General features: G+C 43.8%; 1 protein-coding gene across 3 annotated transcripts in view; it reads left to right on the top strand.

Annotated features, from left to right (window-relative positions):
* WRNIP1 (WRN helicase interacting protein 1) overlaps positions 1-14,728 on the top strand; it is a 320,975-nt gene that overhangs the window by 281,795 nt on the left and 24,452 nt on the right. For all 3 annotated transcript variants that reach the window (XM_085607137.1, XM_085607138.1, XM_085607139.1), the window contains exon 6: positions 11,394-11,473. In XM_085607137.1, coding sequence (XP_085463263.1) covers positions 11,394-11,473 — 80 coding nt within the window. The remainder of the gene's footprint in view (positions 1-11,393; positions 11,474-14,728) is intronic.

Raw genomic sequence — 14,728 nt, 5'->3', positions numbered from 1 at the left:
GCAGAGGTGCAGGGTAGATTCATCCACCAGGCATATGCTTCACATGTCCGAGGCCTGCCTTTCTGCCACCTCACATTCCTCCCAGTTTCGCACGTAGCCATTGTCACATCAGCTTCCCCCAACCTGGCGCTATAATGTGCTAACCTAAGACAGGCCCTGAGGGGTCGCACTCCTGCCATCTTGTTTATTCAGCCATAGGTACCTGCGCTTGGTTAACGCTGTGATGGTGTATAGGACAGGGGTGGTCTCTTAGGGGCATGCAGCTAGAGGCTACAGCCGACTTCTAAAGGAAGGGGGCAGATGATGCCTAAACTGTGACTGCGCCATAATTAAGGGACACACACGCTCCAGTTACGGTTCCACAGCGTCAGCCACGTGCGCTGACGTGGTCATTTATTTATACCCCCCGGCCAACGCCCGGCCCGGGGAGTAGCATGCTGCAACAATGTAGTGCAGTGGCCGGATGGCTCACTACATCCCATCTAACCCACGGAACATGGTGATCCATCACCACTGTGAAGGTATGCCCACAGAGATAGATATCAAAGTGCTGACACGCCCACCGGATGGCTAACGCCTCTCGTTCAATTTGTGCGTACCTCGTCTCCACTGCAGTGAGCGCTCTGCTGGCGTATGCAATGGTCACCCAGTCGCCTTGTCCATTCTTTTGGAGCAACAACGCTCCCAGCCCCACGAGGCTAGCGTCCACAATCAGCTCAGTGGCTGCTCCTGGCTGGAAATGCGCCACCGTTGCCCCTTTCAGCAGGGCGCTCTTAATGCCACTGAACGCTCGTGCTTCCACATCAGTCCATCTCCAGGGCACCTCTTTCTTGGTCAATCATCGGAGTGGCTCCGACAGTGTGGCTAGATGTGGAATGAAGCGGCCACAATAGTTAGCCATCCCCAGGAAGCTTCTGACCTCAGATTGTGTTTGCGGAATGGCTGCTGCTCGAATCGCCTCCACCTTCCCTGGATCTACCTGCAGGCCTTTTCGCAGCAAACCTATACCCAAAGAATCCCACTTCGTTGGCATAAAAGGCACATTTGGCTCGGTGAAGCGTCAGGCCCTAATCTCTAAAGTGTTGCTCGCAAACGGACATGGTGTTCTTCCAATGAATTGGAGAAAATTTGCATGTTGTCACTGACATTAATCACTCCCACTAGCCCGGACAACGCCTCCCTCACAGTATCCTGAAATACTTCTGCCGCTGAGGACACTCCAAAACTCAGGCGCTTGAAACGTCGCAGGCCCACGTGTGTTCAGAATGTTGTGATATATCGACTCTTCTCCGCCAGCACCAACTGATGGTACCCTGAGTTTAGATCCACCTTGGAGAGCCACTGCGCCCCGTTGATGTCCGCTACTATTTCATCTATTGTCTGGGTTATGTGTCTCTCCCGTCGTATCGCTTTGTTGGGCAACCTCATATCAACACACAACCTGATGGCTTCCGGCTGTTTGGGTTTGGGTACTATTGCCAGCGGTGACACCCACGGGGTGGGTCCTGACACTTTTTCGATTACACAGTCTCTTTCCAGATGCTCCAATTCCGCCTCTACCTACGGCCGAAGGGCACCCTCCGATGTCTGAGTGCTATGGGCTTGATAGTTTTGTCGATGTGAAGTTGCACCTCTACTCCTTTCAGGCACCCCAGCCCTCGGAACAGTTCCGGAAATTCGTTCAACACCACCTCTGCCTGCGTCTGGTGTATGTGTTGAGCAAGCATCACCAACCCCAAGTCTTCAGCGGTGTGGCAACTCAACAGCGATCCTGCTCTGTCACACGTGACGTAAAATCTTTTGCACGTTGCTCCTTCCCGGTGTTTGACTTCGACATCAATAACTCCTCGCAACGGAATTGGCGTGTGGCCTCCATAGGTAAGTATTTTCGCTATTGTTGACATCAAATGATGACGGGGACATAACACACTATATTGTGCTGCGTCCAGTATGTTCACTGGCGCACCTGTGTCAATGAGTGTCTGTATACAGTTGTCTCCGATCCATACCTGGCACAACGGTGGTGGCCTCCTGGTGGTGTTCACTCCTCTGATGTTCGATACCACAAACACGTTGTCCTCATCTTAATCCTCCGCCACCGTCAACTTCTGACACCTACTGTCTAGTTCTTCCACCTCCTGGACATTCTTGGCACTTCTCTGGAATCGCGCCCCTTTTGGCCGACTCATTCCTGCTTTTGCCGCTCCTTGGCATACCTTTACAAAATGTCCATATCTGTTGCATTTTAGGCACTGCCAACCTTGCGCCGGGCATCCTCTTTGGGAGTGCGTGACCAACCCGTTTCCGGATGGCATCCACCCTTTCCTCCTTGATGGGGGCGGGGTACAAGGGTTGAGTGGTCCCAGATTTCTTGGCCAGTGCCACCTCCGTCTCACCGGTGCAGACATCCACCAGCTCGTGCGACCGTCCTAGAACCAAGATATCATCTAACAAGATCCCCGGCTGTCGTAGTATCAGTTTTCGCAACTCCAGCGACTTGCACCCCACGATGAGTTGTACCCTTGTCTCAAACTGACGGTCTATCCCAGTGCATGTGCAAGCCAACTTTCGCAGACGTGCGAACAACATGTAAATGGACTCATCCTCCTTCTGTTTGGCCTGGCGCAACTTGAAGTGTTCGAAGTCCAGGTTTACCTGCGGGTCAAAGTGTCGATTTAAGGCCCTCACCGCCTTTTCATAGTCATTGCCATCCCCGGTATCCGGCAGGTTTTGGAACATCTCATAAAGTTCATACCCTCCCATCAGGAGCATCGTCGATCTCTTGACGGCATTATCTGTCTCTCTCGTGGCCACGAAGTAGTTCTCCAGCTGACCCAACCACTTGCGCCACCGTGGCGGCGCCGTTGCAGGGTCCGTCAATTGGCTGAATTCCGGAAGAGCCTTAATTCCCTTCCTCCCTGACCTGTGCCCAACAGCCCCTGCATCCAGGGGCACTGCCGCCTCCGCTGCAGCCTGGGGTGTGGTCATTCTGAAACAGGGACCTCTGCCACCTCACACCCTGTGGGAACTCCTGTGCGCCGTAGCCTCTCTGGCGTCACGGGCTGCCGCCAACCGTCTGCCTGGTATCTGCAGGTCCAAAGTATTCCTTCCCTGCTCTGATGGTCTCTGCAGGGACGCCCTGTACAGCCCTCTGGTGGTCTTTTTTTTCCCCAGTAATCTGGCCCAGGGGCGCTCCAGCTCCTCATTTGTATTTCCTCGGCCACTGTTAGGATCACTCGGCCCACTCGCACCCTCACTGCCTAACTCGGGGGCTCTCAGGGCCGGCCGGAGTCACACGCACTCTTCCCAGCGCTTCCAGCCTGTCTTCAGCCTTGCGCGCATGAGCACCTCCACTGCAGCCGCACACACGAGTCTTCTCTCGGCATGTCTACATCAGGCCGCGCGGCCGTCTCCCACACACGTGGTCCAGACAGCGTCTCTCCCTACTGCTTTCCGGATGCTCGCCTTACCACTCTGTAGCAGGCGGAGATTGCCGCACTGCGATCCCGCTTCCTCGCTCTCCACCTCCTGCACCGACACCACAGTATAATGCGGTCGGCGGGCGTGCAGCCACACGCATGGCTCTTCCTCAGTCCTCGTCGCCAGTGTGATGGTGTATAGGACAGGGGTTGTTGCTTAGGGGCATGCGGCTAGGGGCTACAGCCGACTTCTAAGGGAAGGGTGCAGACGATACCTAAACTTTGACTAATTAAGGGACACACATGCGCCAGTTACAGTTCCACGGCGTCAGCCATGTGCGCTGACGTTGTCATTTATTTATGGCCCGGCCCGGGTAGTTGCATGCTGCAACAATGTAGTGCAGTGGCCAGATGGCTCACTACAAACGCCACCTTTTCTTCTTCGATAGGGTTCAGGGATTTGCCTCAAGGATCGCACCATGGTCAGTAGCCGATAGTCATGTCCTCCAGGCCATTTGACCTTGAGGCAGCCAATGATGATGCAAGATCAAATATAGAGCATTCGGAAGCACTAGAGCAGTACTTTGTAGGCCATCTTACTGGTCACTTGTACAGCAGCAGAAAGCAAGGGGGTGCCCACATCAAGCATTGGTTAATTTCACGGAGTGTGACTGCATTTAGCTGTTTTAACAGGAGCACATCCTCATACAAAGTAGTTCCCTAGAGGCTATAATGGTAATGTGTGCTTTTTAAGACGAAAAATTATTTTGCTTTAAAGCATGTTTTTTCATTTTGGCGAGTGCCAGCCAGCTCCCCTAACGAAGTTTTACAAAAGTAGTGAGGAAAAAAATAATAATTGACAAACCCAAAATGGTGGCAGACAACTCCAGACCTGTTGACTTTGGCACAGTTTGTTGTTTGTGCCTTTGATGCAGGCTTCTAAAATTGTCCGTTTTTAAATGCCCATGTAGGAAGCCCACAAGGTTGCTGTAATTTTCAAGTGATAGATCTGTGTTCTGTGAACGCAGCCCTGTAGGTTTTCCACACAAGAACCTTTAGGGTCATCTGCTGTGTCCTTGATATCTTACCTGGTCATCGTCATGAGGTAATGCATGGGATGTTCTGCCTCCACCTAATGGAGGAGGAAAATGACACTGGCAGGGCCCCACCTCTTTAAATCACAAGTAGACCTGTAGCCGGTGCCATGCACAAGAGGGTTACCCATCCTCTTTCCGCCAATCACAAGTCAGCTGTAGAACTTATTGTCGCTGCCAAATACGTAGGTCTGCTCAAGACGTGCTCCCACTGTTCTTGAAAGCTTGTTCACTAGTCTTCTCCTTTGCCCACTGTTAAGACATCTGCAAGAGTGCACAGTGTAGTAATGTGTTAATGACACTATGATGTCATTAGTTCCAAAAAGAATGTTAAGACTGAAGGAATGCTCAAGGGGCATTCAATTGATGTACTGGGATAAGTGTGGAGGCTGATTTACAAGCTCCATTAAAGGACATTACTAAATTATATTCATTGTGTCTGGAGGATGAACAAGCGAAAGACTTATTGCTTAACCTTGTAGGTGATGATGTTGAAGACTTAATAACTATGTTCCCAGAAAATGAAAGAGACACCTATGAAGGAATTATGAAATGTTTAAATGCGAAATTTAACCCCCAAAGAAATTTAGATTTCGAAAGATACAATTTCAATATAGCATGTCAGCAAGAAAATGAAACAATGGATAATTTTGTCACGAGACTTAAGAAATTAGTAACATTTTGTGAGTTTGATAAGTTCAACAATGAAGAAGCCATTCGATTAAGAGTAATACAAGGATGCAGCTCAATAAAATTCAGGAAAAACTTTGGGAAAAAAATATGACCTACAGGAAATAATTCGCATGGCGAACACAGAAACTCAAGCTCAAAAACATGCTACAAATATGGTAGAAGGAAGAATCAAAGCAATTGAACAAATCAGAGAGATGTAAAAAAAAAAAAAAACAGCAATGTAAGGAATGCAAGGGATATAATCACTTTGCAAGTGTCTGCAGATTTCAAAAAGAAAATAAAGAAAATTGGAAACAAATTAATCCTATTAAAAAAAAGATTGGAAATACAAAATACATAAGACATATGGAAGAAATTGAAGGAGAATCTGAGGAAGAATTTGAACAATCAGAAAAATTATATATGATGCAAGAAAGTGATGTAACACAAGGAAATAACATTTGTCAACAAATTAATATGATTAAAAGAGAAAATATCAAAAAAACGACATCTATAAGTTTATTAGTGGGGTCGCAAGAAGTTCCTTTTGTGTTGGACAGCGGAGCAACATGTAACATAATGTGCATAACTGAATACAGAAAAATTAAAAAGCAACCTATACTATCACCATCAAATGTTAGTGTCATCCAATGGGGTGCCAAACATCCAGTTCTGTGCTTAGGAAAATTTGAAGAAATTTTAAAATATGGAAGCATAGCAAGTAAAGAAGAAATACATGTGTTGCAGGGTGAAGTCCCAGGTCCTTGTTTATTGAGCAATGTAACTGCTCAATTAATGGGTCTACTAGCAATGAACTGTAATATTTCAACGGATCATCCAGTTTTAAAGAAATACCCCAAATTATTTGAAGGGTTAGGTAAATTTAAAGGAAAGGAAATTACCTTACACATAAATGAAGCAATAAAACCAACAGCACAAACACATAGAAAGAGTGCCAATACACATGCAAGAAAAAGTTGAAAAGGAAATAAAATCTTTACTTGAGCAAGATATAATTGAGGAGGTAACAGGCCCAACACCATGGGTAAGTCCTATCGTTATTGTGCCAAAAAAAGACACCAGTGACATCAGAATATGTGTGGACATGAGAATACCCAATACTGCTATTGAAAGAGAACGTTACTCAGGCCCACATTTGAATGATATGATAAGTACCATAAATGGGGCGACAGTATTTTCAAAACTTGATCTATGCAAAGGATATGATCAGTTGCTAATTGATAACCAATCTAGATACATAACATTCTCAACACACATGGGATTATTTAGATACAAGCGGTTGAACTTCGGAATTTGTTCTGCAGCAGAAATTTTTCAGGACACTATAAAAATGTCATAAGACCAATACAAAATTGCATGAATTACAGTAACAATATTTTAGTCTTTGGAAAAACGCAAGAAGAGCATGATCGTGCATTAGAAAAAGTGTGTCAACAACTTGAAAAAGCTGGGTTAACTTTAAATGGAAAAAAATGTGAATTAAACAAAAATGAACTAACATTCTTTGGTCATATATTTTCGGAAAAAGGGATGAGACCAGATCCTATCAAAATAGTAGCTTTGAATGCAATGCAGGAACCAAAAGATGTAGCAGAACTGAGATCTTTTCTTGGAATGGCAAGCTACTGTGCAAGATACATAAAAGATTTTGCAACTTTAAGTTCACCCCTAAGAGATTTAACAAAGAAAGGGGAAAAAATTTCAATGGAATACCTAATGTGAACAAGCTTTAAAAAAAATAAAATTGGAAATGACAAACGCAGCAAGTTTAAAATACTTTGACACACACCTGTGTACAGAATTAATAGTGGATGCAAGTCCTGTAGGCTTAGGTGCAATATTAGTGCAGCATAAACCTGGAAGGGAAAGCCCAAGATATGTAATTTCACATGCTAGCAAAAGTTTGTCTGAAGTAGAACAAACATATTCACAGCCTGAAAAGGAAAGTTTAGCTGTTGTTTGGGCATGTGAACATTTTCATGATTTAAGTCAATTCCAAAGAAACGTAAAAAAAAACCGATATATTAGCATTTAAAAACATAGGCTCGGAACTGTCTGTAACTTCGTCTGGAATATTACTTGGGGGAACTAAAATAATAATACCAGAGAGTCTCCAGCGTTGTGTAATTGATTTAGCTCACAAGAGTCACCGAGGGGTTTCAGCAACAAAAAATTCTAAGAGAAAAGCTGTGGTTTCCAGGTCTAGACAAACAGGTAGAAGAAATCATTCAGTCCTGTCATGTCTGTCAGTGCACAGTAAAGGATAAAGGAGTTGAAGAGTTACATATGTCAGATCTACCTGATGCAGTATGGCCAAATTTAGCAGCAGACTTCTACGGCCCATTGGACTCTGGACATTATTTACTAGTAGTAGTAGGTGAATACTCTTGTTTTCCAATTGTAAAACTAATATCCTCTACTTCCACCTCAACAGTACTTCCGATACTAGATGAAATATTCTCAACATGGGAAATACCTAATATATTAAAAACAGACAATGGCCACCATTTAGTGGAGAGGAGTTTGGAAAATGTATGAATTATTTGGGAATAATACACAGGAAAGTGACTCCAATGTGGCCTAGAGCAAACGGAATGGTAGAAAGATTGATGGCAACTATTAAAAAAGCGGTACAAAGAGCAAAACTCTCACAAATTTCTATAAATCAAGCATTGTGTCAAATTTTAAGAGACTATAGGAATACTCCACATCCATCAACAGGAAAATGCCCTTCGGATCTAATGTTTGGACAGTCAAGAAGAACTAGTTTACCCCAGTTGCCTCCATTTCCTCCGAGGGTACACAATGAGGTGATGGAAAAAGATAAAGAAGCAAAAGAGAAAATGAAATACTACGCAGAGAAAGGAAAAAAATATCAAAGCCAAGATTATCAAGTTGGTGATCTGGTATTAGTTCAGCAACAACAACCAAAAAAATCTCAAACCAGATTTCATCCTACACCTTTAGAAATTAAAAAAATACAAGGTACAGCAATGACTGCAGAAAATGATGATAGAACAATAACAATAAACAAGACCTTCTTTAGAAAAATCACATCAAATGTTGAAGCTACACGCTCTAATATTCAACAAGATGAATGGACTCAGAGAAAATCAGAAAGAATTGCTAAAAGACCAAAAAGATTAATTGAACATTGTTGATCTGTTTACCTTGCTCACATTATTTTTCTCATTTCTATTATTATTCTATTTAATTTGTTTTAGGGGGGAGGGGGGAGAATCTAGTAACGTGTAAATGACACTATGATGTCATTAGTTCCAAAAAGAATGTTAAGACTGAAGGAATGCTCAAGGGGCATTCAATTGATGTACTGGGATAAGTGTGGAGGCTGATTTTCAAGCTCCATTAAAGGACATTACTAAATGATATTCATTGTGTCTGGAAGACTCCTTTACACACAGTAGTAACTGTATACCCATGGATATAGGGCACTTCTGATGCCCACCTGCCAGCAACATTAGCTGTCTGCAAATTCTGTCTATTCCTATGGAGTGGAAACAGGACAGACTGTGATATACGATTAGGAAGCACCTAAGCTCAGATGGGCAAGTACAAACGTGGTCTACATTTTGGGCCTAGTTTGAGTCAGTGCTTTAAATAGGCCGGTACTGTCTGGTACTGAGTGCCTGCACATCCTTATTTTGAGAGGGGAAATGCCTGCACTTCTAAACAGAGCTGCAGTACTTTTAATTGGAGAGTACCTATTGGGGCACCAGTTTAGCAATAACTATGGTTCCGTGGACATGGTACATATGGACTCGATTTACCCCTCAAAAACCCCCCACACTTTGTCCAATTTAGGTTGGGTACTTTGTCGACAAGAGAATACTTAGTTTAAATGTTCAAGACTTCCCAGAAGTGAAGAATATTGTGATTCTAATTTTGGGTGGAAGGACAATCTATTGCACTTAACATGTCTTAGCATTTAAAAGGTGACTTGTGCCCCCTTTTTTTAAAATAGAAATTATGAGATTAATTCTGTCAGAGCAATATTACCGTTTTGTTTTAGAACAGATGATGAATGTATTTTTAATTCAGTTGCCATGTACAAGGAGCCTGGACTATGGGCTATTCTCTGATATGAACGTATATAACTAAAATACTATGGGCCAGATGTAGGAAGCGAAATAGCGAGCGCAAATGAATTTCAGCGTTTGCGATTGCTATTTGGCTGCGAGCAATGTAGGTAAGTTTAAACCTACTCCAAAATAAGGAATCGCAAAATTGTGATTCCTTATTTTGCGCAAGCATTTAGAGAATCACAATTTGCGATTCCCTAAATGCTATGGTGGTAGTCTTTGCAAATTGCGATTTTGCCTTAAGGAATCGCAAAATACCACCAACTTCAAGTTGGTGGTATTTTGCGATTTCATTTCAAAAAGCACTTTTTTGGCTTTCTACAAAGTGCCATGTGGCACACATACATGCCCTTAGGGCATGTATGTGCACCACATGTGCACACATGCACATTTCAGGGGTGCAACAGGCTGTCCTTTTGGAACCCTTGCACCCTTGAAATTGCGCCTTCAATTTGCGAGTGCCTCTTGGTGACTCGCAAATTACGGGCACAAATCCTATTCATTCCTATGGGCCTTTTGGCCCATAGGAATGAATGGGATTCCTTGATTGTGAATCACAATTTGCGATTCGCAATTAAGGAATAATAAGGAATCACAAATATTTTGCGATTCCTACCTACATTCAATTTTGCGAGTCCTTAATAGCGATTCGGTAAAAATCGTTATTAACGACTCGCTAATTTGAATTTACCTACATCTGGCCCTTAGACGCTTACCTCCTTCTTACAAAATCTGTATGCCTGCACTCGGGGAGGATCTTGATTAGTAGTTGCTGCATTCATGAGCACTACTGTTTGTATCCAACATGGTTGACAGGAGATTGTTGTTTTATTCGGTTTTTATGCAACTTGGGGTGTGCCGTCACACTACTGTGAGGCAGAAGGATGATGTAGACAATATGGTGTTTATGCTCTATCCTTTACTGTTTAATACCTGCACTTTATTGGGATGCTAACCGTAACATCGAGCCTTTTTGGCTTTTTTATGTATTTATGATTTAATATTATATATTACTTTATTATTGTATGGCAGAAAGCAGACACAATAGCCAGAAAGCTTTGGAGAGTGCCAGCACTTCTTAGAAACAAATAGCCTCTCTGGAATAGGGCATCTGCACTTCTGTTTTTCCAGTGCCAGCAGTGTCTCGAGTGATAACAGGACAACCCCTAATGGGGTCCTACCAAAATAAAACTGATGCTAGGTGACATACTACTCCCAGACTCTAGTGCCTCCTGGTTCACACTTACCAGGAGGTAATTCACATCAGCACATAGCGTCACAGCGTCCCTTTGCCTCAGCCAGCAGCCGCCATTCACAGGACGCGAGGACACCGTAAACAACATTCGAACATTGGTACAGAAAGGTTCTACAGAGGCGCGCGGCCTCAACAACAGTGAGATCTTAGCATACCCCCCTTTACTCTACACACAGGTAGAGCTAAACAAGGAGGGAATAGCCACAGAAGAATAAGAGAGGAACAGGGGGGCAATGTGTGAATTATATAGATCAAGGTTCTCCATTGTCGGTTCTGGAGGCGTCTGATATATGCCAGATATTACAGATAGCTACATTTATCTAAATGTGGATGTCCTAAAAATCTGACATGGATCCGGGCTGTCAGGACCAACATTGGAGAACCCGGATATAGAATATGGCCTTTTTTTTTTTTTTACACCTTTACTGCTATACCTATTCTTTTCTCTCATTCTCTCAAATGTTATGGTTAAATTCATTTGATAGATAGCAGTTCTCTTGACGGCGTTTCCTGCCTGCTACATTTGTTCTTTTTGCTGCAAAGTCCACAGCACTTTACTTTACTTGAAACTCTCCTGTTCTCTGCAGTGCTTCTCTAGCAAAGCTGGTGTGCCTCTAGAATGTAGGGTCGGACCGTTGCACTGAATGTAGGCAGAAACTCATTGTTTTATCTGAATATTTATTTCATTGGGCTCTAAGGAGGTCGTCGTAGATAAGACAAAGACATCTGAAAACGAGCATTTTGACGTTTTACCTGGTTGTCAAGGGAGAGGGATGCACGTTTAATCATTTAGCTGATTGCTGTTTTGTTGAAAATTGGTTTTGCTCCACAGGGCTGGCAGATCCTTCGGCATTAACGCAGGCAGTGGCTGCTTTTCAAGGCTGTCATTTAATCGGAATGCCAGAATGTGAGGTAAAGTATTCACCTCAGTGCTAATTTTTTAAATTATGGATTTTGTTTTGTATTTGTGAATTTTAAAATGTCATTTAGGTTACAACATACCACAGTTAAATCTTGTAGTCCAAATCTGAGTAAACGACCTTGTTTCAACACAGGTTGATTTCTGTCATTTTGTGTAAATTTATTTGAATAACGATTGAAATACCAACGCCACACCCTCCTTAAAAAAACTTGCCTCAAAAGTAGGGTGACCAGGCGTCCCGGATTTACCCGGACAGTCCCGGATAAAACACCAGCTGTCCCAGGAGATTTCGGCAATTGCTCATGTCCAGGTTTTTAGAGGGGGTCGACTGAAACCAGTGAGAGGCACTTATTGGGTGTTCTAAAGTTGTGCTAGTTAGCAGCTGTTTCAAGTAAGCAATTTAATTAGCAGGTGTGATGCTGGCTTTAGAAATTACATTTTATTTATTTTCTTAGTGATTCTTCTGTGTTCCTATGTTGATAAGAGTTGTCATTCTGCGCAGCACCTTTGATGTAAAATTGTAGTCCTCCTTTTTTTGCAAAATGTCCCGGTTTGTGGTTCTCAAGATCTGGTCACCCTACTCAAAAGTCTATTCTGGTCTTGGTATTACTCTTTTATGAACAAGCTCTCCATAACTGGAAACTCTGCAAAAGTCGCTCCTTGGGTGGGACACTTGCACATGGACTTCCCCAAGTGTGGTTAACACTTTCTAAGATCATTGTGGACAGTCTTCATTTTCTTAACTTCAGAGCTTGGGCTTCGATTCACCAAAATGTCACGGATAGCGAAAGTAACATCGTTCAACATTTTACCTGATTGAAATCAAATGAAGTGACATTATATGACCTTTGATCCTGAATCTTTCCATATCACTTGACCGTAACCCGGACGATATCACAATAATTGACATCACTGTGTAATTAATATAAAAATACCACACAAATGTCTCTTTGGATACACCTATATTAAGGTGCTGACACAATCTTTGAAAGTGGTCGGATGTAATACAATACTTGCCCTAAATTGTATTGAGCCAAGCGAATGAACCAGAGCTCTTTTGAATGGATTCAAGGGTAAGAGATTCTCCCCACAAGAACATTTTGAAAAAATTGGCCAAATAGGACATTTAGAGCAAACTTTGCTTATAAATCTGCCAAAAAGGCATGGTCTATGAAAGGGCACTGGTTAAAAATGTCTATTCTTTCATGGAATGCAAAGCCAAAAAAAAAACTAACGTTCCACAGGAGTGCACCCCCTGTTTAGGTCTCGGCTGGCGTTGGAGTGCGCATGCGCTCCTCGCGACTTATAGTAATCAAGCTTAGTTTGGAGAAGGGGGCTCGAGGCGCGCCCCTCATTTTCATTGGGTAGCGTCAGCGTTTTTGTTAAACGCTGGCTTCCCATTGAAAAGGAGGGTTTTAGGTTGCCTCCCTTTGGCTTTTTGGGACGGCCTACTTGGACTCCCTCGCCTGCTTTACGCTGGTCGTAAACGTTTTCTTATGTTTATGGGGCCATGTGTTTAAACAAATGGCCCCATAAAGACAAGAGATCACCGCCGGGAGCTTCTTCGGCTGTGGGCTCCTACGTCACCGCAAGCCGTGCTGGGATTGTCCCAGCGTCGCAGGTTTCCTAGCAGCGGAGGGGGGCTCGTCTCTAGTTTCTTCCTTCCAGTCCTTCAGCTACTCCGTTTTTTCATCTCTTCTCTATTTCTGTCATCCTCCCCACACTCTTTCTATTTTTAGGTCTCGCGCCTAGAGGTGCACTCTGCTGCAGTGCTCGCGCAGGGCGAGACATTTTGTAAGGGAAAAACGGTGAATCTGAGCTGACCTAGGAATCGCACACGTTCGTGCGTGTACGTTTCCTTTTCAGCTCCCTCATTGGCCTTTGTGTGCGTCTTTTTTTAAAAGACTGCACGCAATTGGCCCGAGGCGAGAGCTTTGCTCCTCCCATGGCCTATTGGTGTCTATTACGCGCTCTCCATTACAGTTCTTAAAAATAAATCTAGTATTAACAGGTTTGGGTGCGCTTCTTCTTTCTGCATTCTACATTAATTTGTTGCTGCAACAAATCCTCTTGATGGTTAATGTGTACAGAGTGCTTGGCATGCTTTTAGGTTAGTGTCTGAGTTGGTGCTTCCAACTTGGGTATATTTTTGCATGCATCTGAGTAAAAGAATAAATGACTTCCTTGGTCCGCATGCTAGGGTAATGTTCTGTTCTCCAAGAAGCAGAACACTGGTTTGCTTACCTTTCATCGTCATCCTAAATCACCTTATTTCGGTCTCCGACCTTAAAAGCAAACAGTTATCATACAGTTTTACAATGCTACATATTTTAAAAATAAATCAGGAATTGTCAAGACAATGATAAACAAGCATTTGCAATGCAATAGGTCTCGCATTATTAAAGTTTGAGCTATTGGTGTTGCATTCTTTAGCAATGCCATTAGCTCAAACTTTAATAATGCGAGACCTATTGCATTGCAAATGCTTGTTCTCACTGTTTCTAGCTTATACTTGTAGTCTCCTGTGTACATTTTTGACATATTCAGTTTCTTAGTTCCGAACTCGTGTTAGTTCTTACCTGGAGTGATGCTGTGTGTGTGTGTGTGTGTGTGTGTGTGTGTGTCTGTCTGTCTTTGTGTTCCTTCCAAGTGCAGGGTCCTGGCAATGCTGGAGCTTTATTTTTGCCTCCTGCCGCGGTGTTTTCTTTTACTTGACTCGCTCACACTTAGTGTCTTTCCCCTCTCAGAGAGCCAGTGCGACAGTAAGGTAGGGGGAGGGGCGAGCGGTGCTACAAACAGAGCTTTAGTTCTTCAGAGTCAGAAAAACAAGATCAGCACATCTGGATGGAGGCCTGAGGAGGGAGGACAGAACTCTTCTCAGGGGGGCCAGACTTCCCCAGGCACAGACTGAGTTCAGGTTTCTGCTCTCCAGACTGAAGGCCCACACACACTGGAGAGGAAGGAGGCCACACACCCCAGAAAACATGAAACCGCGATCTAAGCAATGATTTATAGTTCTCTCAATCTTTTAATGCAGTGTATAGAGAGAGCGCAAGGCCCATCTCCGCTCGAAAGTGAAAGTAACCGAGTCTGAGTGACACACAAGGTGCCCTCCTCACCACGTGTAACCACCTGCTTAGTTTTTTTTTTTTTTAAAAAACCTTTATTTTCAAAAGTCAGGACACAGCTATTCAGCCGACAACCCGGAGGTTCGGCAGCATCGCTATATAGAAACAGAGATGCGT

This window comes from Triturus cristatus, chromosome 5_2 (assembly GCF_964204655.1).
Source record: "Triturus cristatus chromosome 5_2, aTriCri1.1, whole genome shotgun sequence".
In the NCBI taxonomy this organism is placed as follows: Eukaryota; Metazoa; Chordata; class Amphibia; order Caudata; family Salamandridae; genus Triturus; species Triturus cristatus.
This window is presented reverse-complemented; position numbering and strand designations above follow the sequence as displayed.